The sequence below is a fragment of the Martes martes genome (genome assembly GCF_963455335.1).
Source record: "Martes martes genome assembly, chromosome: 2".
In the NCBI taxonomy this organism is placed as follows: Eukaryota; Metazoa; Chordata; class Mammalia; order Carnivora; family Mustelidae; genus Martes; species Martes martes.
In genome coordinates, this window is record NC_137889.1 from 191401639 (window position 1) to 191427903 (window position 26265).

Sequence of the window (26265 nt, forward strand, 5' to 3'; positions counted from 1 at the left end):
GGCAGTATTTGGCCATACCCCCAAGGACAAACTCTCTCATATCTTATCTTCAATGACAACATATTTCTGTGATTTTTCTTCTACTTCTCTGGCTATTATTCCCACTATAAGCTACTCTACCTGAACCAAACTTCAAACCCTGGCTTTGCTTAATACTCTATTTTTATAAACCAGTTTCACTTCTCACTCTACACTAATGACTCTTGACTAGGACTTAACATAGGACTAAAAATAAAAGAAGCTTTTTGAAAGAGCAAATGTCTCAGCCCCAGTCTATACATACTGAATTAGACTATTTAGTATGGAAAATGGTTAGTAAATATTTTGTTGGTTTCTTGCTTGCTTTAGGATATCAGCATATACCCTTACATAAGAAACTCTATAGAGGGGCTCATGAATTTCTATCTTCAGTTATAATGTAGATGCGAATGACCCCCATAAATCCATATATTTTGTCTGTTTCTCTCTCCTGAAATTGCAATCAATTTATAAAACTGCCTACTGTTTTGTTGTTTTTTTTTTTAACACATTCATGATATGTAACCATCACCCAAATAAACAAAGTATCTTCCCTGCACAAGAAAAAATAAACATCCCCTCCTTAGGGAAAGCAATGCCATAGAACTACTTGTTCTATCCAGAAATCAGTGAGTCATCTTTGTCTCCTTTCCCCTTTACTCACACACTGAATCAGTGACCCAATCCTACCCATTCTGATGATCTCTTATATCTAACTGTCTGAACTGGCTGTTGTTTTTCACTCCACAGCATAACCAAGCCAGCCAAATTCTTGCCATAATTTTTCACTTGAGAAACCTCGTAACTGGTTTCTCTGTAGAAGGGCATGATCCCTGACAATTTCTTCAAAAAACTGTATTCAGAAAGATTTTTCTAAGCAACCAATATGATCGTGTCACTCCCCTACTTCAAACCTTATAGTTATGTTTCATTTCTTTTAATATAAGTCCTTCCAGGATTGGTCTCCATTTTCCTCACCAGTTTCATTCAGGCTTTTCCCTCCTTCCTTGTCCACAATATGGCAATACTGAACTTATTTTCAGTTCCATTATGTGGTCTCACTATTGATTCAGTTCTGTCCAATGAGCTGTGAAGGTGATCTGAAGGGAAGGGAGTTTTTGGAGAAGAAAATATTAGAAAAGGAAACTCCTGACTGTTTTGAAAGTTGCTGGGTATGGGTGTATTTCCTAGAACTGATGCAGCCATCTAGAGAAAATAGGGAGAATCAGCAGAGAGCAAAACCTACAGATTAAGGTTGACAGAGTGAAGGGATGGGAAGTATCTGGTTCCAAATTATATCATAGAGTAGCTAATCCATCTAAATTTGAAACTTGCTTCTCTTAGGACTTTCTGTTATGTCAGAAAAAAAAATCAATTTTGTTGCTTAATCCACTGAGGAAGTGATTTGCTGTTATTTTCAGAGGAAGACATTCTTAGTGATACAATTGCTAAGTGGCAGAATGTGAAGGCAAACTCCAGTCTCTTTTATTCCAGAGTCTGCTTTTCTTTCATTGTGCTTTGAAACATCTAATACTCTATTATTAACAAAATTCCAATAACATCCCCAAATGAGTTATTTAAACTCAGATTATTTGTCTTTGAAGTGATATCTAAAATGACCTTTGTTGGGGGCATGCCTGGGTCGCTCAGTTGGTTAAGAGTACGAATTTTTATTTCAGCTCAGGTCATGATCTCAGGGTCAAGATATGGAGTCCCCTGGTGGGCTCCCCGTTGGGGATAGAGCTCGCTCGGGATTCTTACTGTCCCTGTCACCCCCTCTCTAAAAAAAAAAAATGACCTTTGTTGCCCCTTTCAAGTTAATATATTATGCTTAGTTGTTGACTCTGTAGAACAACTATTGCCTTTAATTGTTTCAAAATACTTTCATCTCTGCTCATTTTGTTATTTTTATTTCTTTTTGTTCATTTTGTTTCAGAATATTTTTCATCATCATAAAGAGTTTTAGCCTCTGCTTTTTGAAAATTAAGCAGTATAATTTCATATTACAAAGCATAAAACTCTGAAAGAAGAAAAACTTAATAAGAAATGTAAACTCAAGATTTCTGAATAGTTATTAAACTCTAAAATTGTAAACTCGGGGAGATGGCAAAGAGAATTTCAGAATTAGTATCCACTGGTTATTCCATACAAAGTTTTTAGGCACAGCTAACACTGTAATCCACTGACAGCTAAATTATGACTAATGAGCAGTCTGCTACATTTACAGGACACATGGCATGAAAAGACCAAAACCATATGGTTTTTAGCAGCTACCTTGTCAGGTGTGGTAACCAAACTTGTCAAATTTTACATATTGTTTTTATTCTAAAGAGAAAAGTCAACATTAGATGACATAACAGGCTTGAAAATCATCACATCACAGAATACACACATTTAATAGCTACTCGGTTCCACATCACACTGTATATGTAAGAAGCTATTCCTTACCAAATAGTGTAAATCTTCAATACTTGAAATAAATGTGCTTATTCACAATTCACTTTTTGAATGGTTTACTGCACAGAGAATATTCATTAAGTCAATGGTTCTGGTTTGCTACTATGTAGGCTTATAGAAATGAATTTACTTCGAGGGAATCAATTTTTATATCTGTAATATTAGTGATTGAAACTAATAAAATTATATGTCTGTGCTTAATATACACATATCACTTAGTCTTAACAATGATCCTTTGGTACGTTTTTCCCCCGTTTTTCCGATAAGGAAATTTGAAGTTGAGAAAAGTTAAATAGGGCAGTGGTCCAAGGTCCCACAGCTAATAAGCACACAGGTGGAATATAAATCCAAGTCTTATCCAACTCCAAAGCTCTTTCTTTTGCTTCTATATCACACTTGTCCAATATTGGACTTGCTGAATCCAAAAGTTTACTCCTTTGAAACTCTTAACCCCTATATCTCAATGAGTTTTATTAAATCAATGAACTGTGAATAGTGTGCTACAGAACCCAGCATCTACCATAAAATTCTAAAAGTACTCTCTATAAGATGGAAATTTTCACATATATTAACCTAAACAGAAAAGACATTAGTTTTTCCTGGGAAAATCAGAGTTTAGTATCAAATTTCCAACTAGTCTGAAGTAAGCTACAAATTTAGTATCAAATTTCCAAATATTCAACTAAGCTACAAGATCCCTGAAAGTGAAAGTGTAAAGAACAAAATAATTATGAACCCTCTTTTCTTAATTTTTAATTTTATTATTCATTATGCTTTACACAAGTTAATTGGGGGCAAAACAGGACATATATTTGTTCAAATACATGAACTTTGTCCTTAGATGACAAAAAGCACATAAAAATAGAATGAAAAATATATACAAAGCTGATTGTTCATTTTGAATGCATTCTTACCCCAGTCCCTAATTATCCCTAATGCTTGACTAAAATACCACAAACTACAAAACAATCTATATAATCATTAGATTTCAAGCCTTCAGGGCAGGATAAATGATGATTGGATCTGAACATGAACTAAAACAGAAACTTCACAAATTCACAGTATGCATCTTAAGGTGATGGCATTTCCAAAATAATTGAGTAAAAAACCTGAGTAGTCCAGTAGCCCTTTTTGTAAAATGAGAAGCGACCCAAATTTCTGCTGTCAACTTCGGTCATTATGCTTATGTCAGTCTTATAGCTTAATTAAAATTTAATGCTGATGTAAACCCTACAAAATTATTCTTTATTATCTAAAATAGAAAAAATTATATTACAAAAAATCTTTGAGTAGCCATTTATCATGAAAACCTAGTTAAAATGTACAGCAATACAGACAGAAGTATCAACAAAACTTACGGCCAATAATTTTAGGTGGCTGAATATAAACATTTTACTACTTACTACCTAGCCATAGTTATCCATCTCAAAATAGCTAGCAGCATTCATGATGGCAAGCAAGTAATTTTTAAGTCAGTTTATTGAATACAATTAATTATATACCTTAGCAAGGTATAAGACTGATGATCTCATAGCAATCATTTTTGCTCAAAAGTCTATTTTTGGTCAAAATATAACCTCAGCACTTAGCTATTTCTCCTTTCATGAAGTATAGAAAGGAAAAGTGAAAAATAGAGATAAAGTGAAAGTATTTTACATTTTCTGTGGTATTCTCAAAGATGCTTTTTATGGCTATTAAATATTCACATTCTTTCTCCTTCCTTGGTATCAGATTCTTACTGTGTTTGGAGTAGCAATGTGTCTAGTACCATACAATAGGTCATGACCAATAATGACAATCATGTCACTATGATCTTCGCCTTCCCTGGGTCTGGAGGCCTTGTTACATAGGTCTCACTAATAAGACATAAATAGAAATCGGTCTTCCAGTTCCTGGGAAATTTTTGTTGTCCTAGCTGAAGGAATAGGGATGCTGGAATGGTTCTTGGCTTTTCTCTTTCTCTTCTTGTTCTGAACTGGATGAGAAGCTTGGAGATGCATCAGTCGTCTCACAATCGTGAGACAATAAGCTTGAGAGTAAAGCCAAAAAAACCCGCAATGATTCTAATCCTGACATCATGAAGCCACTGAACCCAAATCACCAAACTTCTCCCCTGAAACTTCTTTCCCAAACATTTAAAAGGCAAGCACTCAACATCTTAAGTCACTGGTGAATAGTTTTTGTATTCTCTGCAACCTTATAGAATCCTTTATGATATATATAATGCATAAACAACTGAGGAAAAAGTCTAGCTCACAGCCTTAACTTCTATTCCTGTTATATGGAATACGGCTCTATCAATGAATGAGGGTAAACTCATTCAACAAATATTTATTTAACATCTATTTAAGTGCACTCTCTCTCACTCTGAAATAGAAATAAATCTTCAAAGTAAACATTACTTCATATTATAATTTGTTTTTTTATCTAGATTGTCAGAAAGCTACAAGTCAGGATCATAGTACGCTGATCTTCTATGCAACATTCTTTTTCTATTTTAACAGAGTGGTTTTCACACTGAAGTCATGATGCCTCTGTGGTTCTAAAGAGATATCTTAGAGGCACAAACAGATGAGGGGAGGGAGAAGTAAAAACACAGCCAGGAAACCCAACAACTCTGTTATCAGTTTCATATATTGAGCTTCCACAGTGATTCTTTTGAATGAATTTCTGCTTCTTTAAAAAAAGAGAGAGAGTTTGAAAACCACCACTAATATTATGTCCTTGGTTTTCAACAATGACTCATATTAAAAACCTATTAAATGCAAATCAATTCTGTGCATTTTGAAAAATTGTTAAGGCTATTATTCATGCCATTGCTCAATACCGCAAACTGAAATACCATTCTGGCCAGCTTCTCTGAAATCCCAAAGTCAGGAAAAAAAAAGTTTTTTCCTGATGTAAACTGAGAGGTTTTCTACCAGGAAATGATAACTATGTAACAGAAAGCTTGTACATAAATATTTCTATCCAATTGCTCTAACATTGATGGTAGTGAGATTTTCTTGATAGAAGCGTTCCTTGTTTCTCTACACATTGCCTGTATTTGTATTATTCTTATATTAATTGAATTTCTTACAAACGTGATGTTTTAATAAAACATGATTCCTTCCTTGAAAAATTGTATGCATAAATAAAGTATAAATCATAATACTAAGTACATTTACATGAATGTAATCTCTAGCATAGTGGGTATAACCAAGATGTTCACCATCAAACACTTCTGGCTCCCATCTTGTCCATTTATTTTGTGTGTAACTGAATACATGTTACTTAATTTCCCCTAAACCCAATCCCATTAATAAACTGGAATAATAATACCATTTCACAGGGTTGTTGTTGAGAGTTAGAGGTTATGTGGTAATAGTCTTCACAGCAATTATCATCTAGAGAAAGATTCACTTTGAAGGATTCTTGGCTCAGTAAAATACAATATTAACTCACTGATATTTCTGAAATATTTGCTAGAATTTTTAGAATAAATAAAAATATGTTCAAAAGGGATAATTCTTTAAATATACTAACTAGCTACTGGTTAGAATTAAATAGACTAATCAAACACTAACTGAACTCTACTTAAAAAGCCATTCATCTTTACATTCTAAACTTTCTTCTTTAAGAAGTTTATTTTTTAATGTCATTCTATTCACATGGTAGATGTTACCCATTTCCCTTGCAATATTAAGAATTCCTATCAGGTTATAAATCTAAAGTACTTCATAAAGTAAGTGACAGTCTAAATAATCCAGGAAATCTAGAATAAGCAAAAGAATAAATCCATCCCCTCCCAAGAAATTTAAATCATTAAGAAACAGATATTTTATATTAATTGTTTTCCTAGAAGTAAAATTAAATCACACTTAAAGCAGAAAAAAATTATTTTACGTTGGTTGATGGTGGCCCAGTTCATATGAATTCTGAGGCTTTCTCATAAGAAAGAAGGAGGGGGAGGAAGCCATAGCTGATTAAAGCACAAAGGGATAGGGACCACAGGATATCTACTAATTATTTTCTAGTCATGTTCTAATCAGTAGAACTTTCTTCTAATTGATGTTTTTGGTCATTTAAAATGAAGTATTCTACTGCCAAATTTCTTGGTGTTAACTTGTTTGGATTGGCAAAATCATACGATCTTTTAGTTGGCAATTTTGTAGTTCAGAAAAAGACTCTATAATACCAGAGATTCTAAACTCTAGTAATTACGAATTCAGGAAAAGAGTTACATTGACTCTACTAATAAAACAGTACTGAGGTCAGACTGGTCATGGTTAAAAGCAGTGTCTTTAAAGAAACAAAGACATGACTTATTAAATTTTATTCACTAAAAATAAATTCATAGAATATAACATACTTTGATGATATTTCATAAGGAACGTCAGACATTGGGGTTTGCTCACACTAAGTTTACAGACAGGCAAATCTTTCCTCATACTGATGCATGTAGTAAAGAAAAAAATAGCTCTACTGCCAGTTATCTGGAAATTAACTTGCTTTGGTTGGCAAATCATACTATCTCTGGTAGTAGCAAATTCTCAGTACAGAAAAGAATTTTTCTCTGATTAACCTTTACTTTTTACAGTGATTTCTATTCTGATCAAATATCAGAACTATACAGACAAGGAAAAACTCAAACTATACAAACAGGGAAAAACTTCCGATTCAGTGTGATAAGCTACATATGGAATGAGAATTGGCACACGATCTTGGAGAAGTTCGGGAAGGGTCCTGTCATATATACCTAGCATAATGATCAAATTATTTAGGTGAAGGAAGGAGCTGAGTGTTGCCTACCAAGCACACAAAATCCAACTGTATTAAAAGCAAGTTTCCCACTCAGGAGACTGGGAAGGCAGAGTGGGGGAATGCAGAGTGGGAGCGGGGAAGCAGCAGGAGAGGTGGCCCAGAAGCAAATGACTGAGAGCTTTGTAGTTAGGCTCAAGGAGTTCAGATTTTAGCATGAGCTCACTGCAGAGCTACTAAAGGATTTACCCAGGAAGTAAACAAGGGCTGCTTCATCAAATCTAGTATTTTTTTCTGGCATTTCCATTTACAATAAATACTAGACAGTACTCACTAATGTAGAAAATTAGCCCTTGCTAAATATCCGTGTGCCAACCCACACTATTTTTTTAATACATGTAATATATAACACATATAATGTTTATTATATACCAGAACTTTTAACAAACATTTAATTGATGTTTCCTCAGTATTAATTTTTGCAATATTTGTATTAATATTTCCATTTTACAAACAAGAAAGCATATGGCGAGGGAGGTTTTCTAGCTTTGCCTAAGTCGCCCCACTCTAAGAGGATCCGCCAGGCTCCAGAGCCTATACCCTTTCAACCCTATTACACTGTCTTCTGAAGAGGAGTCCTGGTTCCGTAGTTGTAAGACTTATGCTTTACAACTAGTCCTGATTTTTTTTTTTAAGATTTTATTTATTTGTTTGACAGAGAGAGACAGAGAGAGCACAAGTAGGCAGAGCAGCAGACAGAGGCAAGAGGGAGAAGCAGGCTTTCCACCGAGCAGGGAGCCCTGCATGGGGCTCGATCCCAGGACCCCGGGATCATGAACTGAGCTGAAGGCACGGAGCCACCCACCACCCCTAGTTCTGTTTTCTTAATAGATCAAACCTTCTTGTCTTGATTCCTTTGTTTATGACAATGATTTATCTAATCTATCCTATAGGCTTTTTTAATGAGATTCTCATAATATAGGTTAGGACATTCGGTAAACCATCGAGTAATAATGTAAATTACATAAAAGTGATTATAAAATATTTGATATAACTGTGCATATAAAAAGGGAAAGAAAAAACAGCATCCAAGGGGTTGGCTGGGATACAAGACAAAGGTAGATGCATTTTTCACTGAAGCTTTCAGTCCCTTCACCTGTTACAAGTAGTAGTATTGCCTAAAAAAAATAATACCATGAGTAAAGGCAAAACAGTGTTTTTAAAACTGCCCTCTATTCCTAAGAGAGCAAGGGGTAATGATCTTAGGGAGGGTTTCTTTCTTTCTTTTTTAGTATACCTTTTTTTTTCTCAGTTTTATTGAGAAATAATTGACATATGTCACTACAGACATACCTCATTTTACTGCACTTCTCTTTATTGTGCATTGCAGATATTACATATTTCACACACTAAAGGTTTGTGGCAACCCTGCACCAAGCAAGTCTATCAGCGACATTTTTAAAAATAATTTATTACAATCTTTTTAAAGATTTTATTTATTTATTTGACACACAGAGATCACAAGTAGGCAGAGAGGCAGGCGGAGAGAGAGGAAGGGTAGCAGGCTCCCATCAGACAGCCTGATGCGGGGCTCGATCCCGGGGCCCTGAGATCATGACCTGAACGGAAGGCAGAAGCTTTAACCCATGAGCCACCCAGGTGCCCCAATTACAAATTTTTTTAAAGATTTTATTTATTTATTTGAGGGAGAGAGTAGAGAGCCAGAGAGATTGAGAGAATGAGTGGGGGGAGGGGCAGAGGGAGAAGCAGGCTCCCTGCAGAGCAGGGCTCCACAGGCAGGACTACATCCCAGGGCTCTGGGATCATGAGAGGCTTCACCAACCGGGTCACCGGGGGCCCAGAGCAGCATTTTGTCAACAGCATTTGCTCACTTGCTGTCTTCGTGTCACATTCTGGTAATGCTTGCAATATCTCAAACTTTTTCATTATTTTATTTGTTATGGTGATCTGTGAGCAGTGATCTTTGATGTTACTGTTGTAATTATTCTGGACTGCCACAAACCACACCCACATAAGACAGCACACTTAACTGATAAATACCGTGTGTTTTCTGACTGCTCCACTGATGAGTCACATACCCCCTCTGTCCCTCTCCTCTGGCTTCCCTATTTCTTGAGACACAACAATACTTATATTAGGCCAAATAATAATCCTACAGAGGTCTCTAAATGTTCAAGTGAAAGGAAGAGTTGTATATCTCTCATTTTATTTTTTTTTTAAAGATTTTATTTATTTATTTTACAGAGACAATGAGAGACAGAGACAGAGCATGAGCAGTGGGGAGGAGGCAGAGGGAACGGGAGAAGCAGGGAAGCTTGCAGGGAGCCCGATGAGGGGCTCGAACCCAGGACCCAGGGATCATAACCTGAGCCGAAGGCAGATGCTTAACCAACTGAGCCAACCAGGCTCCCATATATCTCTCACTTTAAATCAAAGGATAAAAATGATTAAGCTCAATGAGGAAGGCATGTCAAAAGTGGAGACAGTCCAAAAGCTGGGTCTCTTGTACAAAAGTCCTAACCAAGTTGTGACTACAAAAGAAATGCCCTTCAAGGAAATAAGAAGTACTCTACAGTGAAGACAGGGATGATAAGAAAGCAAAACAGCCTTTTTACTGATACGAAGAACAATTTTAGGCATCTGGATAGAAGATTAAACCAGCCATAAAGGTTCTTTAAATAAAACTCTAATCCAGAGCAAAGTCAAAACTCCCTTGAATTCCCTGAAGGCTGAGAGAGGTGAAGAAACTGCAGAGGAAAAATTGGAAGCTGGCAGGGAGTGTTTCATGCGGTATAAGCCAAGAAGCCATCTCCATAACATCAAAGTGCAAAGTACAGCAGCAAGTGCGGATGTAGAAGCCGCAGCAAGTTATCCAGATCTAGCTATATTAAGCAGTAGAAGTGCCTGTTAAACAACAAATTTTCAGTGTGGACAAAGAAGCCTTATATTGAAGAAGATGTCATCTAGGACCTTCATAGCTAGAGAGGAGAAATCAATGCCGGGCCTGAAAGCCACACAGGCGAGGCTGACTCCCTTGCAGGGAGTATCTCTTGGAGCCAATGTTCATTCACCATTCTGAAAATCCTAGGGATCTTAAGAATCATGCTAAATCTACTCTGCCTGTGCTCTAGAAATGGGACGACAAAGCATGGATGACAAACACACATCTGTTTGCAGCATAGCTTCCTGAATATTTTAAGTTCACTGTTGAGCTCTACTGCTCAGAAAAAAAATTCTTTCAAAATATGACTGGTCATTGACAACGCGTGAGATCCCTCAAGGCCCTGATGGAGATGTACAATGAAATTAATCCTATTTCCATGCCTGATAATAACACAACATCCATTCCGCAGCCCATGGATCAAGGAATAATTTCAACTTGCAAGTCTTATTATTTAAGAAATACATGTCATAAGGCTGTAGAGGCCATAGACAGTGATTCCTCTGATGTATTTGGGCAAAGTAAACTGAAAGCTTTCTGGAAAGGATTCACCATTCTAGATGTTGTTAAGCACATTCGTGATTCATGGGAAGAAGTCAAAATTGATTGCAAACCTTCATGGACAACTTCGAGGAGTTGTAAGTTCAGTGGAGGAAGTCATGCGAGATGTGGTGGAAATAGCAAGAAAACTAGAATTAGAAGTAAAGCCTGAAGAAGTAACTGCATTGCTGCCACCTCATGATAAAACTTGAAGGAATGAGGAGCCTCTTCTTACGAATGAGCAAAGAAAGTGATTTCTTGGGATGGACTCTACTCCTGGTGAAGATACTGTGAAGACTGCTGAAATGACAACAGACAGTTAAGAATATTACACAAACTTTCTTGACAAAGCAGTGGCAGGATTTCAGAGGATTGGCTCTAATTCTGAAAGAAGTTCTACCGTGGATAAAATGCTATCAAACAGCATCACAGGCAACAGAGAAATAATTTGTGAAAAGAAGAATTCATTGATGTGGTAAACCTCATTGTTTGTCCTACTTTAAGAAATTACCACAGCCATCCTGACCTTTAGCAACCACTGTCCTGATCAGTCAGCAGCCAACAACATTAGGCAAGACCCTTCACCTGCAAAAAGATTTTAACTTGCTGAATGCTCTGATGATGGTCAGCAATAAAGTACTTTTCATTAAGGTGTAAATACATTGTTTTTTACACATAATGCTATTGCACATTTAATGAACTATAGGATAGTGTAAACATAACTTCTGTATATACAGGGAAACCCCCCAAAATCACTTGACTTGCTTTATTGTGTTATTTGCTTTATTGTGGTGGCTTGGAACCAAATCTGTAAGATCTCTGAGGTATGCCTATATTGATTGGTAAGGACTTATCACTGCCTTTTTGTTAATTTCTGAAATGCTTTATAGATCCATTTTCCTCGTTTCTCATACATTTTTGTGTGGGTTTTGATGTCTTTTGGTATCAGCATGCTTTGACTTCATTACCATGTTCTTTTGGGTAATTACTACAGGATATTCCCTTGAAGTTACCATGAGGTATAACATAAACTGTTTTAAGGTTATAACAACATATTTTAAACTGATAACAACTTAACTTCAATATAATTCTTAAACTTAATAATTTTATTTCTCTTTCCCTCACATTTTAGCTTATTGTTGCTACAATTTATGTTATTTTAATTGCATAACTAATAACAGATTACTGTAGTTATTTATATTTCTTAAAAAAATATTTTAAAGTTGTAAGTGAATTATATACCATTATTATGATATTGCAGAATCTGTGACTATATCTTTACCATTACCAGTGAAATTTACAGAATTTTTTTGTGTTTTTACATTGTTAATTAGCATCTTTTTACTTCCACTCACATAACTCCCTTTAGCATTTCTCGTGGGACAAGTCTGGTGGTAATAAACTTCCTTAGTTCCTTCCTCTGTTTTTTTGAGAAAGTCTTTATCCCTCCTTTGTTTCTGAAGGACAGGTTCATCAGGTATAGAATTCTTGGCTGACAGTTATTTTCTTTCTATATTTTGAATCTCTCACCTCTCTTGACCTGAAAAGTTTCTGTTGAGAAGTCTGGTGAAGGTCTTATGGGTGTTCCCTTGCATGAAACTTCTCTCTTTTCTCCTCCTACTCTTAAAATTATTTCCTAGTCTTTAAAAATTTAATTATAATGTGTTTCAGTGTACCCCTATTTGGATTCAATCTATTTGGAGTCTTTTGGGCCTCATGAACCTGGATGTCTAGTTCTCTCTGCAACTTCAGAAAGTTTTCATCTGTTATCACTTAAATATATATTCTGTCCCTTTTTGTCTTCTCCTTCTGGAATTCTCATATTGTGAATATTGTTTCTTTTCATTGTATCCCATAATTCTTGTAGGAGTTCTTCTTTTCTCTTCTCTTCTCTTCTCTTTCTCTTGGTTTCTTTCTTTCTTCCTCTGACTGATTTCTAATGTCTTATCTTCTAGGTTGCTGATTCTTTCTTCTGCATGGTTGAGTCTACTTTTGAGAATTTTTATTGAATTCTGCAGTACACTTATTGTATTTTTCAATTCTAGAAAGTCTGTGTGGTTTTTGTTTGCTTTTGATGGTTTCTCTTTCCTTGTCAAACTTATTTCATTCAGCAATTGTTTTCCTAATTTCATTTGTGTTCCCTTATAGCTCACTGAACTTTATTAAAAGGATTACTCTGATTTATTTGTCTGACAGTTCACAGATCTCCATTTCTTTAGGGTCAGTTATTAAAGCTTTATTAGATGTCTTTGGTGGTGTCATATTTATCAGATTTTTTTTTTTTTTTATCCTGGACTCCTTATATTGGTATCTGCACATTTAAGTAACAGGGCTCCTCTTCCAGACCTCAGAGGTTTGCTCTGACAGATGCAGTTCTTCACCAGTCAGCTCAGTTGGAGTTTTGGGTGTGTGCTGGTAATGTCCTTGGACAGGTAAGGTTTGCTATCATGGTCTATTTTGGGAGAGGGAACTTTTGACCTGTGAGAAAGGGATGGAGGTTGTACTGTTGGTTGATAACAGTTGGATAGGACTGCTGGCTTTGTTTTCCACATAAGTAAGACTGTTGGATGAGCTCCACAGTTGCCTGGATCTCTGGTAAGGCTTACTAGATGGTCAAGACTGGGCACAATATTTAGTAGTAGATGGAACTATGAATTTGCTTCCCTACCCTGGAGGGACAAGACCAAGGGATGTACAGCTCATTGTTTGCATAATTGACTCAGCTATGACCGTATACTGAATTCCTTCATCAAATAAGGCCACTGGTTTTGCTTTATAAATGGGGAAAGACAGAGGTTTTGTTCCTTGTTCAAATGCCACTGTATGTCAGGCTATTGGATGGTCTGTACAGTTTCCTGTGTGCTCCAATTTGGTTGCCTTGTTGGACAGGTTGAAGGATGTATTCAGCACTGAGCAGAAACACAAATTAAATTCCCTGTTGGGGTACAGTGGAAGAAATATCTCTAAAGTCAATAAAGTTCTTTGTTTGTCATCTTAACTCAAGCAGACCTACATCCAAAGTTTCTAAACTGAACAGAACCACTGGCTTTGCTCTGCAAACTATTGGCTTTGCCTACCTGATTCGAAGTGTGAGCTCTGATCTGGGCCACACAGCCTCCTGGGAGTTGTCTCTACTCCTTCTCAACAGATGGGACCATAAGACACTCTCCACAGAAGATGGGGCTGTGATTCATCTCCCTGAATGGTATGAGCAAACTGCGTTGCAGGACTGGCAAAACTTCTCTTTGAGGATCCAAATCAGGCAGATAGCCCCCTACCCTGTTTCCTAGTCAGAGTAAGCCTCTGACTTGATTCTGCAGATGAGCAGATCTGCATCTGGTTAGGATTGCTACTTGGGCACTACAAGTATGAACTTCATCTGTCATGATCCCTGTGCTGGTTGTTGCAATTCCCTCCCCCATTCCCCAAGGCTGTAAAATTCCCTGTGGCTGAAACCCACAGATTCTCCTGTAATTGCCATGGTGTGAGATCAGAGCAAGAGCTCTTACAAAGTGATTCACAATCCTGGGGGAGTCTTGTCTCCTCTGCATTGTCTTTCCCCCACTGGAAGAACCAGAGCTCAGGGGAGACCTCTCTGCACTGTGTTACACTGGAGAGGGGCAATATGGTCAAGGTATAGCTGCTTCTTTAACCCTGCTAGTGTAGTATGTCTTGGTCTCTGTGATGTGTAGCGGTGCTTCAACCTCAACCCATGTTCTAGGATTCTCTCAGTGGTGTCTTGTTCTTGAATAGTTAGTTGTGCTTCCTGAGAGGGAAGCAGAAGTCAGGAACTACATATGTCACCATCTTAGAGCCATCACTTCTCCAAGAGAATTCCTTAATGGGATTTCGGGTATACAGACCTGAGTCTACAGTTTAGCCTGGACTAGGGATTGAGAACTGGGTTGCTTATATACTAAAATAAGAGAAAACAACTTAAAAAGTAAAGAATGCATGCCCTGAAGTGGAAGCAATGTGTGGGAAGAGATCTTGCCTTGTGCTAGCAGGGTTCAGGGCAATGGAAAGGTGAGATGTCAACATGGAGTATATCAGAGCATAAGAGCCTTAGGACAAGCAGCTGATCAAATATTTACTGAAGGGAGAAAAAAAAAGGAGGGAGCTACAAGTGAACTGCTCAGAAAATATGTTCTGGACTGTAATGTAGTTTTGTATGCACTTTTACTATACTTCCCATTCTTAGTGGAATGAGCCATTATTTAGATGATGAGAGCAAAAGTGACTGTGGATGTCTGGAGGACTTTAGTCAACAGTATCTCCTGGTCTAGAAAAGCTGTTAAGAGCTGTGCTGGAGTGAGACTACCTGGGTTTGAATGCAGATTTCTACCACTTTCAGATTTGCAACTGTGGGTGAGTTATTTAACCATTCCCTGCTCACTTCCATCATGTGTAAAATGAAAATATAATAATAATAACAATTATTATTACTATTATTATTACATAATTTCCTAAGCTTGTTTTGGGGAAAAGAAATCAATATATATATGTAAACTACTTAGTAAAATGTCTGGCACACTGTATGTCAATAATCAATGTTAGCTATAATTATGGTATAAAGGTATGTCTACTCATTAGTATGTAAATAGAGTCATACATTTCATAAGGAGTTCTAAATACAGTATATTCTAAACTTCCTTACACCTGTTTATGTTAACCTATATAAAAAGGATAAGCCTTCACAGAATTATATTAAAATCTTTCTGAAAATATAAAAAAATTTTATTTCCCAGTACTATTTCAAATTCTGAATATAACTGAACAGACCAGAAAATCATATATTTCAGACTAAAAGAGTGATGTCAAATTATAATGTCAGATATCTTTTTTAGGAAACTTCTAAGAATTTAATTCTTCCACCTATCCACTGGATCATTTCAACGACTATCTATCCATCCACCTATCTATCTGTCAGCCAAGTAAAAATAACAAAATACTATGCTAGGACTAAATATCTAAAATATTTGAAGATATCTCTTGATACATTTTGTGGCTAGTAAGCAAAATGTGACCTCTACCTGGGGAATAATGAGGTAAAATGCAACATTTACAACCCATGACCCTTACACTTGTGGTTTTCTATTTCCTAATCAGATCCCAGCGTTCAAAAGCAATAATGAGGAAACCAGCAGAAAATTCAGACAACATCATGTCATTGATTTTTATCCTGGTTAGCTCTATGGAAAATTTGCACATGCAATTCTTTTTTTAGATTGTTCTCTGTCCCAGTTTCTCTTTAATCATCCAGTGCAAGTGAGATGATGACCTGTGATTGTGAAATCTTCTCTCAAACAGCCTGTATTTAGTAGTGGGGAAAATACAGGGGCTTACATCTGGTGTATACCTGCTCTGCTCTAGGAATTTCATTAGGCAACATATATACATTTTTATTTTATCTTCACAACAACCCTATGAGTGTGTGTTAACACTTCATTTTAACTATGTGGAATCTGAGGTAGATGGTTCAAGACCACTAATGTGTGATAGAGCTTATTTCATGGTGTTTACATCTCCTCACTCTGCACTACCCAGACGAAGCACAATTATTGTGAAGTTAATTAAAATTAAGCTACTGGGCCTTCAAGGACATAGGCCACTTCCATGCTTTTAAGGCACTAGGGAAGTGTTCACTAAAGCCATAATTCTGTTATATTTGCAAAGGTAAGATATTTTTATATTCCTTTTCTTAAGGAAGTTTCCTCTCATCATATAAGTTTAAAAACAAAACTGCTGCACACAGTGCTTTCCTGTATCCTGGTCCTTACCCAGCAAGTGAGGTGTGCACAGGCATGCACTACGTGGAGTGTTAATCAGGCAGACTCCCAGAACTTTCATTTGTGAAATTCTCTACCAATTAGAAAGTTGTTTCATTTTGTTTGTTCTACAAGACAATTATGTAAAGTAGGCAGTACCAAATTACAAATAAATGAACTGAGGTAAAAAAACAAAACAAAACAAAACAAAAAACTGAGTGAGCGTCCACAGAACTTAGGGCTGTTAAGCAATGGAGATTAGCCAAAAACAAAACAAAAACAGAAACAAACAAATAAAAAGCAAAGACAAGGATAGTTTGTTCTTAAATTTCAAAGTCAGAGTTTCTGTTTTTGCTTATTTTTCCATAATTCTATAGCATTTCATCATTTTTCAACTTGTGTTTCATAAGCTTAAATCAAAAAACAGTGACTCCAGTTCTGTAAGATTACATGGTTCTATTGTTAGTTGTTGCCCATCCCCTTCCAGAGAAGTCAAATATGATGGTTTGAAACTGGACATGGTTCAAATCCTTCGGACACAGAAGTTTCCAAGGATTTTCTGCTTTTTTCAGAAAGCTAGTTGTACACCCTTGTAGGAGACTCGCTACACTGCCCAGGGTAAAACTCTTGAGGGAGAAGAGAGAGTCCACTGCTATCTTCCACAAGACCAGGTGGCCAGCCTCACCTGCTCAGCTAGCACACAAGGCAAGGGAGGACTCTGGGTGAAAGCCAAAATTTGGCTCACAGAGAAAGCTCCTGCTGAGGACTGCTGGGCTGAACCAGTGCCAGCCAGATCTACCTGCTGAGTTTGTCTTTCCGCAGAAAAGACATTAACAAGCATCCTGGAACAGGAAGTTACAGCCAGTGTAAAGAAAGTGAGCTATCTTTTTTTTTTTTTTTTAAATTTTATTTATTTATTTGACAGAGAGAGAGATCACAAGTAGGCAGAGAGGCAGGCAGAGAGAGAGAAGGGGAAGCAGGCTCCCTGCTGAGCAAGGAGCCTGATGTGGGGCTCGATCCCAGGACCCTGGGATCATGACCTGAGCTGAAGGCAGAGGCTTAACCCACTGAGCCACCCAGGTGTCCCAAGAAAGTGAGCTATCTTACAAGAAACATAAAGCTCACAGAGACGCCTGAAATTCTTGTGTTTCTGATTTAGGAATTAAATGAACAATGTATGACTTAGTTTGACACAATATGCTCTTCACCTTTGGAGACTGGATCCCATGATTTATTTTACAGACTATTACTTCTCTCCCAGTTTGACATCATGACCTCCTTGGGGGTATTGGAACATAGCAAGCATGTCCTTTTATCTTGCTTCGACTTTGTCCGAATGGAGTGTCTGATAGGAAAGGTGGAAGGAAGGAGGGTTGGAAAGAGAGTAAAGGAAGGACCCGAAGAAGGAAAGGAGGGATTGAAGAAGCGGGTGGGGTTCGGGGAAAGGGAGATTTGGCAGATAAAAGTAAGAGTGTGACATTATTATAAGAGAAAAAAAAGACACTACCCATTTCCGAGTAAAAGAACAGACTGTATTTTCTCTAAATCTTCCAATACTTAGCCCGAAAACATGTTTCCAAGTAGGAACATTTTCTCGCAAAGCATATGCGAAATATTTCAACCCTCGGGTTTTGGCTCTTTGATTTTTTTTTTTTCTCCCCCAGAATCATTTACTTAACAGAGCTATGGGCCCAGTTGAGTTAGAACTGAAGACATGTGTGATGGATGGAGAAGATGGCCTGGGCAGCAGTCCAGCAACTAAAACAGAATTAGAATCATCACAGACACTTTAATCCCAATTATTTAATCTGCGGGGTGTCTAACACCATAAGTATTTGGCACGACTCAACAAAACAGTAGAATTTACAGAGAAACAGAAGAAAAAAACCCTAATTTGATGAAATAAAATGAACCAAGGAGGTTTTTTTTATTAGACTATAATTTATATCCTCAGAGCATAAGTGAAACAAATATAAACTTAGAGTAAGTGTGTGTGTATTGGGGGGGTAATGGTATTTTTAAAAAATAATATAAAAAATAAAATGCAAGCCCTATTATTAATATCAAGGTCATAGTGATACCACCTTGACACCTCTCCCCACTCTTTGTTTCAGCCTCACCGTGATTTTTCTACAAACCCCTAAATGTGTCCATCTGCACTCTGCTTAATAAATGCACCATGATTAAAGCCACGAACATGTGAGGAAAGAATGCATGACCTAGGGTTGATTTTTGACCAACAAAATTTTGTATGCTCTTCAATAGTATATGAAACAATTTAAATGATATGAATAAAGTAACACATAAACTGGTCAGAGACAAAAGGCTGGGATTCCTATTGGAAAAGAAGAGCCAGAATAAACCTTAATTACAAACAGAGCCTACCAGGTTTTCCTTAACTGAAGTACACTGAAAATGGTATTCTAAAGGCAAAGCTCACACATTTTAAAAAGATTTTCCAGCAATTTTTAAATAGTAGAAATGACTCTTTAGGCTTTCTTTCAACCACTAAAGATAAAAAAAAAAAAAGGCATTTAAAAATTGTACTAACACTAAATGACAGTTAATAAATATCAAGCTAAACCACAGTTTTCAAAATCACTACATATTTCTCTAGACACAATTCAAATTTTTATGTACTTTACAGTGCTTTTCCTTTTTGTATATTCACTTACTTTTTGCTTTCACTAACAGATATTAAGTAAGAATTTTTTAAGATAGTAATGAAAAAAGCTAAAAGAGAATTTAAAAGTCTATATTTCTCATGAAGTTCACCAATTAGATTTATATTTTAAATCATTTCATTGTTTTCTATTATCACTGTAATATAAATTTTAAATTGAAGCTACCTCTTGATTTTATGTGATCAGAATAAATGGAATGAATAAATCTTATATCTGTGAAATTTACAGTGTCAGAAAATGAAAATTTCAATCACCTTTGAATACTCAAGAATACCTGTGCCACTATCTATTTATACCTTGATTTATAAACAGCAATTTCACAGCACAATTTGTGGCATTAATGATCCTACTATATTTGTGGAAAGTTCTTCATTATGACTCCTTGTATATGTTAATAAATATATTATCAAAAATAAACTGCTTTCTAAAATTTGAATTTAAAATTTTAGACATTTTTTCTTCAGCAAAATAAATTTTTTGTCTTCTTCAAACACTTTAAAATCTATTTCATTAACTTGGAATAAAGAAATTTCTGAATAGTCAGAAACTAAAAAGAGAAAAGTAAATATATGATAAAGGGAGACTTTTCCAAATACTCATGCTAATTGTTTTGGAAGTTCAAACCAAATACTTAAGGGAGAATCATTTTAGTTTTTAATTTAGACATTTTTAATGGAACCAATAAAAGACTTTCACAGTGAATAACTCTCAAATCTTTCAGTTTCCTAATCACTATATAGTGCTTTACAAATTATGAGTAGATCAGAGATTCTCTTATCTTTCTTATATCAAATACTTCTTACTGAATAAAAACACTGTGTTTATTACGTTAAAGATATATATTACTAAGCTTCTTTAAAAATATGGAACTTTTTAATCCATATTTACAAAACCTTTAAAACTCATTTCATTTTTTATCTACTTTGTACACACTCATAAAAACATAAAGTGTACCACCTCATCTGGGATACAATTTTTAATGTGAATTAAAAATACATTAGGTTTGTTATGTATACAATAGACTAGGATAACTCCTTCAAAGTAATCACTACCTAACCAACTGGATTACATAAATTTTGATAAAATATCGAAATGTGTGTTTAGCCAGTAGAGCTACCAGTAGGAGCTATTCTGCTCTACAGATAAATACATACAGAGATATTAGAACTGCAAGAGTCATTCAGAGTCTCTAAGGTGATAATTTACATATTTTTTGCTTGCATATTGCTTTTATAATAAAAATTTACTCTTTCTGAAGGGAAAAATGGACAAATACTGCAATCAGTTTTTAATGGTTTATAATAAGCAAGGCTGCATATTCAAACTTCAGTTAATTTTGATGCTTTACGAAAACAATTGTGAAACTATTTTAAAATGGTCAAAAATGCATAAATCATATTTGAATAACTAGGTACCTCTGCTAATTTAAATTCAAACTATTTATTAGTAAAGTGAAATATATCTGGTAATTTAAATGCAAAAAATGAAGTAAAAAGAGTTATCAATACTTTCTATAGTAGTTATGTCTTTAAGATACTAGCAGCACTTTTTTTTTAAAAAAAGAACATTAAGTTTGACTCATATAAGTAAAAATAGCTATAGTTAATTAGTATAATAATGCACATCATAGTCTATTTTTATAGTCAAAGGTAGAATGGTTTCCTCCAAATGAAAGAGAAATTAATTAGTCATTCAAGCAAATACATAAGAAAGCACTCCAAACAAAAGAGATTCAAGTGGTCAAGTCAATCAGCAAAAATATAGTGAAAATAACTAAAGCACAGTCATTTTCACAACAGTAGCAATACTGAATAAAGTCTAGTATCTAATTAAATAGTTTGGCGATGTTTGTCTATAAATAGCTGTATCACCTAATTTTGACATTTTATGTAGAAATATTCTAAATGGTCACATTTTGTAGAGAAGAGTATTAATAATATAAATAACAATAAGTACAGTAATGCTTCTAAGTATAAAAAAATAAACCCTTTAATCCTATGTAGATTGAAATAAAGAGTTAGTAGTATTTATAACTGATGATATTACAAAAAGAATATTTTCAGCAAAAGGAGAAATTTTCATTGTAAATGCAGGAATTGTCCACCCTCTCCTCTGTCTTCTATGAGGAAATGAAATCTTCTTACCCTGTCACCCTACACCCAAGATTTTTGTCTACTTCAAAAAAAAGCTTAAAATTAAAGAGTCAACCCTTTACCCCCCTTTCGTGTTTTATAAAGCAAAAAGCCAAACTCTTCATGGCCTCTCCCTTCTAACCACCTAAGATTCAAATAAGGGTAATTGCTCTCTTTTTTTGTTCAGTAGTGTCCTGGTGAGGGAATGATTTTACTGTCCCTTTTCTGTGGGGTCCTGCCGTTTTATCTAAAAGGAAATGAATTATAACAGGATGACAAGGCCACAAAACAAAGCCATTTAGTTTACAAATCTATTATGTCCTCCTATCTGTTTTATGGGCCTGGTCCTATTATAAACCAAGAAAAAACCCTAAAACAAACTCTTTTTTTCCTTTCTTTCCAGTGGAAACATCTACAATTTTATGATTCTTTAACAGTTTAGCCTAAAATTTCTTCGCTGTGTGTGTGTGTGTGTGTGTGTGTGTGTACGTGTGTGTTTTTTCCCCAAGAGTCCCTCGACCCCACCTTCTCAAACATAGAAAACATTCAGAAACAAGAAACTGGACTTTTCAAATACTAACTGCTGACAACTGTCAGAAGCACTTTACTGGGACATTACTGACTGTAGCTTCAATGAATTAAGCTTGATTCACTGCGGGTGAATCATTTTCAATGCAGAGCTGTTCAGCAGTAATTGGCCAAGAAACCCTGCTGCGAAAAGCACTTGTCAAATAATGCTTGTTTACAAATATATCTCCAGACAGCAAAAAGTGGCAGTTACTGAATAAGTTCAGGGCCACCTCCAATATTCATAACAGTGGACATGCTCTCTTTACTTATTAAATCTATTAACATTTTCACTTGTTGATATACTTGCTAATGTTTGCCCTGTTTGATCAATCTCAGAGAGAAGTTTTTTGCTAAATATGCTTCTGAATTATTTTATAATAAAAGTGTCTTGTATTACACCAGAGTTCAAAGGTTCCTTCCACATGTAATTAATGCCTGATATATGTAAAAGGACAACGTATTTTTTTCTTATCTTAGAATTCAGTCTAAAGAGTACATTTTCCACTTATTGTCTTTTATCCAATATATCTTAACATTCATTCCATCTCAGTTTAAGATTCTAGATATATGTTTGGCCTTTCCTATACAGTTCTGCTTATTTATGTCTACCGAAGTCAAATTTTAAAAATGACTGGAATACGAATTATGTATGTAAAGTCACATTTATGTCTATCTGCCTTGAATTTTTTTTCACATAATGGGATCATTCATATTTTACATATATATGTGTGTATATATACACATATATATACATATATGTGTATATATATGTATATAGATATACATATATATACACACACATACACACACACACACCCATATATATATATGCACACACACTATAGTCTGGGAAGTCACTAGGTATCTATAGGTTGCAGAAGGCAAAGTATATGAGAGCAAGTTATTAATGGATGCTGTGCATACATCAAATCGTTCTGCCCCTGACATTCCAAAGACCTTCCAGAAATAAGCAATCAAAAACAAACTTAAAAACTCCAATTGGAATCTTTAAACAAATCAATAAATTCCTATTATTAGTATCTTAAAATAGTATTGTTTGATTTATAAGAACACGTGGAGAAACAAAAAGAAGGGGGAGCATAAATTTTATAGAACAGAAGTAATGGTCTGAGATGATACCAATGGAAAGATGGAAAACTGTTGGGCAGAAATGGGATGAATGAGGTAAAATCATATATATGAATATGATTTTATTTCCTACTATGTGAAATAGTGATAGACCCCTGCAATTCCCACCTCACTATGGCCAAAGTTTTGCTGTGTGTTGCACTAGCTGGCATAAGGACAAGACAACCTGTGGTTGTTAGGTCTGTGATATCAACCAGTCTACCTTCCAGAAGATTTGAGCTCTGCTTACATCACCTTAAGAGACCAGTGCTATTTCCTAGCTTCTCTCCAATTCTCTCTGCCTCTTCCTCCCAGGCGCAGTCCTGGCCCTAGCCCCCAAGCCTCCCTGAGACTACATTTTTCCTCCTTCCCTAACGGAAAGCGTCTACTCCCCTTCATCTCTACATAAACCACTTCCTTCATCACACCTGGGGGCAAAAATGAAATATAATGGGAACAGGAAAGGATGAATGACAGTACTACCCCTGTTACTCTTTAAATCCAAACCAGGATGCCCCTTCTGGTGGCATACGACAGTTCATAAAAGGACTCCAAACCCTGTCACCATCCTCGGGACTTCCAACATCATGAATCTAACATGAGAGGTTAATAAAACGACCACGACTGAAAACACTTTTTCAACTTTACAGAGAAGGGGGAACGATGCGGATGGGGTTAAGCATGAGAGGCTGTCACAGCTAGCTAGCTGGCTAGACTGAGCCACACAGAATCTTTGAATCAGATTTAAAACAATAAATGTGAGGATTAAAGAGCGAAGTTCCCGGGGTGGGGTGGGGCAGGGAGTCGCAGTCGGCCCCGCTTTCACACGGCTCCTAGGGAGCTGGCAGCGCTCCTGAACCAGCTCAGCGCCTTCTCCTGCAGCCTCACAACCCGTGCAAGTCACGAGGACACACACGACCCCGAAGGCTGCTGCTTCATCTCTCCGGTCCAGCGTCCCCTGCCCTAGCAGCGGAAGGGATTTTTTTAAACGCGCTGTGCCTCACCCGTGGCTTGCGGAGCCGGTTCAAATCGAAACCCCAGTATTCCGGCCAGGGGTTAGGGTTTTTGATGTTTTCACGGTGGAGCTGACCGCTTCCCGCAGCCCGGATCGGGATCTGAGACGCTACACCTCCCACCACCTCCATTCGGGAGGAGCGAGCCTCTGCGCTGAGACTCAGCGCGGCGGGGGTGCGAGAGGAGCCGGCGCAGCGGGCGCGGACCCAGGGCCAGGGGCGGCCGCCCGAGCTGCGGCGGGCCCGGGAACGGAGCACGGCTCCGGGAGCAGCGAGCGCCACGGAGGTGCTGCTCCCGCGGGGCCGACTCTCCCGCCCAGCCGAAGGCTGACACGGCTTCAGAGTCCGGAGCGCAGGATTGGGGGTGGGGAGGAGGGCTGGGGACTCCAGGCTCGGGCTCGGGCCAGAGCGGGGCTTTCCGTCACGCAAACACCGAGACACGAGCCCTCGTGGGTTCGAGCAGCAACTTCCCGGCAGCGACACTCCACCCCTCTTCCGCCCCCCGCCGCATCCCACCTTCCCGCCTTCTTCCACTTTCGCGTCCATGTGAGGATGAGCCCCCAAAGTGAAGGGCACCCCACAGTGTGGGGCGCCTTCTGTCCCTCGCCATTCCCCTCCCTGGAGAAATAACAGCTCTCGCCACCCACCCCAGAATAGCAGCTGGCGATGCCCTAAATAACAGCTTCCAGAAGGCACTTTCCCCCAAAATAAAAGCGGCCAGTCACCCCCACGATATTTCCCATCGCCGGCCTCAAATAACGGTTTCTAAAAGCCCCCCCGCTCCCGAGATCGTGGTGCCGAGCTTCGAACAGTTCCCACTCCTCCAAGCCCGAAATGTCACTTCCCCACGCGCCTCGGGTGAGAACCAGCCGCACCCAACCTCCCGGCGCGGGTCTCGGACCTCTCCTTCCCCCGCGTGCAACTTCCCAGCCCCCCAAACAGCCTCGGTCCGCACGCGGGTCCCTCGCCCCGCGCCCCGCACCTAATGGCAAACAATGCACCCAGAAACAGCAGAGGGGGGCGAGACGGCTGGCGAAACCCGACACATGTCCATTCGCGATGCGGAGTGAGATTTCTTCCGCGGCGGCGGCGTCCAGACCGCCCCGACCCGCACTTCCAGGCCCCGCCTCGCCCCTCCGCCCCGGGTCGCTGCGGTCCCCACCCCCAACCTACCTTCGTTGCTGGGGCTGGCCAGGAGGGTCCGGAGCGCGGCGCACAGGAGGAGGCAAGTCCAGAGGGGGGCCCTGCGAGGTGCGGAGTAGCAGCCGGCCAGAGACGCAGGGGCGCCGGGGGTGTCGCCGTCGCCCGGGGGCCTCCGGCGTCCCGCACCCGGGGGCCCCGAGCCCCGCATCTTCTCCTGGCCGCCTCCGCCGCTGCTGTCCCGCGCGTCTCAGTCCACGGCCCCGGCTTCGCGGAGGGGGCGAGGGAGGCTCGCGGTGCCTTCGCGTTCCCCGTGGGGTCCCTTGCCTTCTGGCCCGCGGCTCTTCCAAATGCGGGGCCCGCGGCCCCGCGGGGACGTCCGAAGTTTGCTCCCGGCTCCTGCCTCCCTTCGCTTCGGCGGGGCTTACATTAAATACGAGTTACGGCTGATAGCGCGGTTCTGGACTGGACGCAGGGGTGTCGAGAGGGTCCCGCGTCCTGTTCCCCTGCCTCTTAAGACTTTTCAGGATTGGGGTCTTTAAAATGCCCCTGAGGGGAAGATAGAGATTCCTTTTCAGGCTTCAGGGCTGGAATAAATGGTGAAGGGAAGGGAGACAAGTCATCTTAAGTCAGGAAAGATCCTCACGAAAAAGAGGAGGAAAAGACAGGGTGGCTACGGATGAAGGAAAGGAGTTGAGAAAATACGAGCGAGGCGAGCCGAGGAAAAGATCCGGAGAGTTCGGAGCCCGGCAGAAGGCGACAGCTGCGGGCTGAGCGCGGACGAGGGGAGGTCCTGGCGGCGGCGAGCGGGCGGGCAGGAGCGCGGAGCCCGGCGGCGGCAGCCCGGAGCTGCGCGGTCCCCGCGGCTCGGGGAGGAGGCGGCGCGCGCGCGGCGGGGAGGACGGGGTGGAAACTGCGCCGCCACCGCGCGCTCCTGCTGGGTCTGGAGCTCCGTCGTCTCCTCCGCCTCCCCGCTCCGCACCTCCCCCCCGCCCCCCTCCTGCTCTCGCCAGCTCCCCCGCCCTCTGCCGCTCGCCGCCTCGCCAGCGAGCATCTACTGTAAGGGGGGAGCTGCCTAGACGAAGTCACACACCCGCGGAGGGAAGTAGTCGG

General features: G+C 38.8%; 1 protein-coding gene across 10 annotated transcripts in view; it reads right to left on the reverse strand.

The window, feature by feature from the left end:
- Positions 1–25363, reverse strand: part of EPHA5 (EPH receptor A5) — a gene marked incomplete at both ends in the record, with an annotated part of 340499 nt that extends 315136 nt beyond the window's left edge. For 9 of the 10 annotated variants that reach the window (XM_080797649.1, XM_080797650.1, XM_080797657.1 and 6 more), the window contains one exon: positions 25186–25363. In XM_080797649.1, coding sequence (XP_080653775.1) covers positions 25186–25363 — 178 coding nt within the window. Of the gene's footprint in view, positions 1–25051 lie in introns of all 10 variants that reach the window. The other variant, XM_080797658.1, reaches the window with a different exon arrangement.
- Positions 25364–26265: the final 902 nt, after the last annotated feature.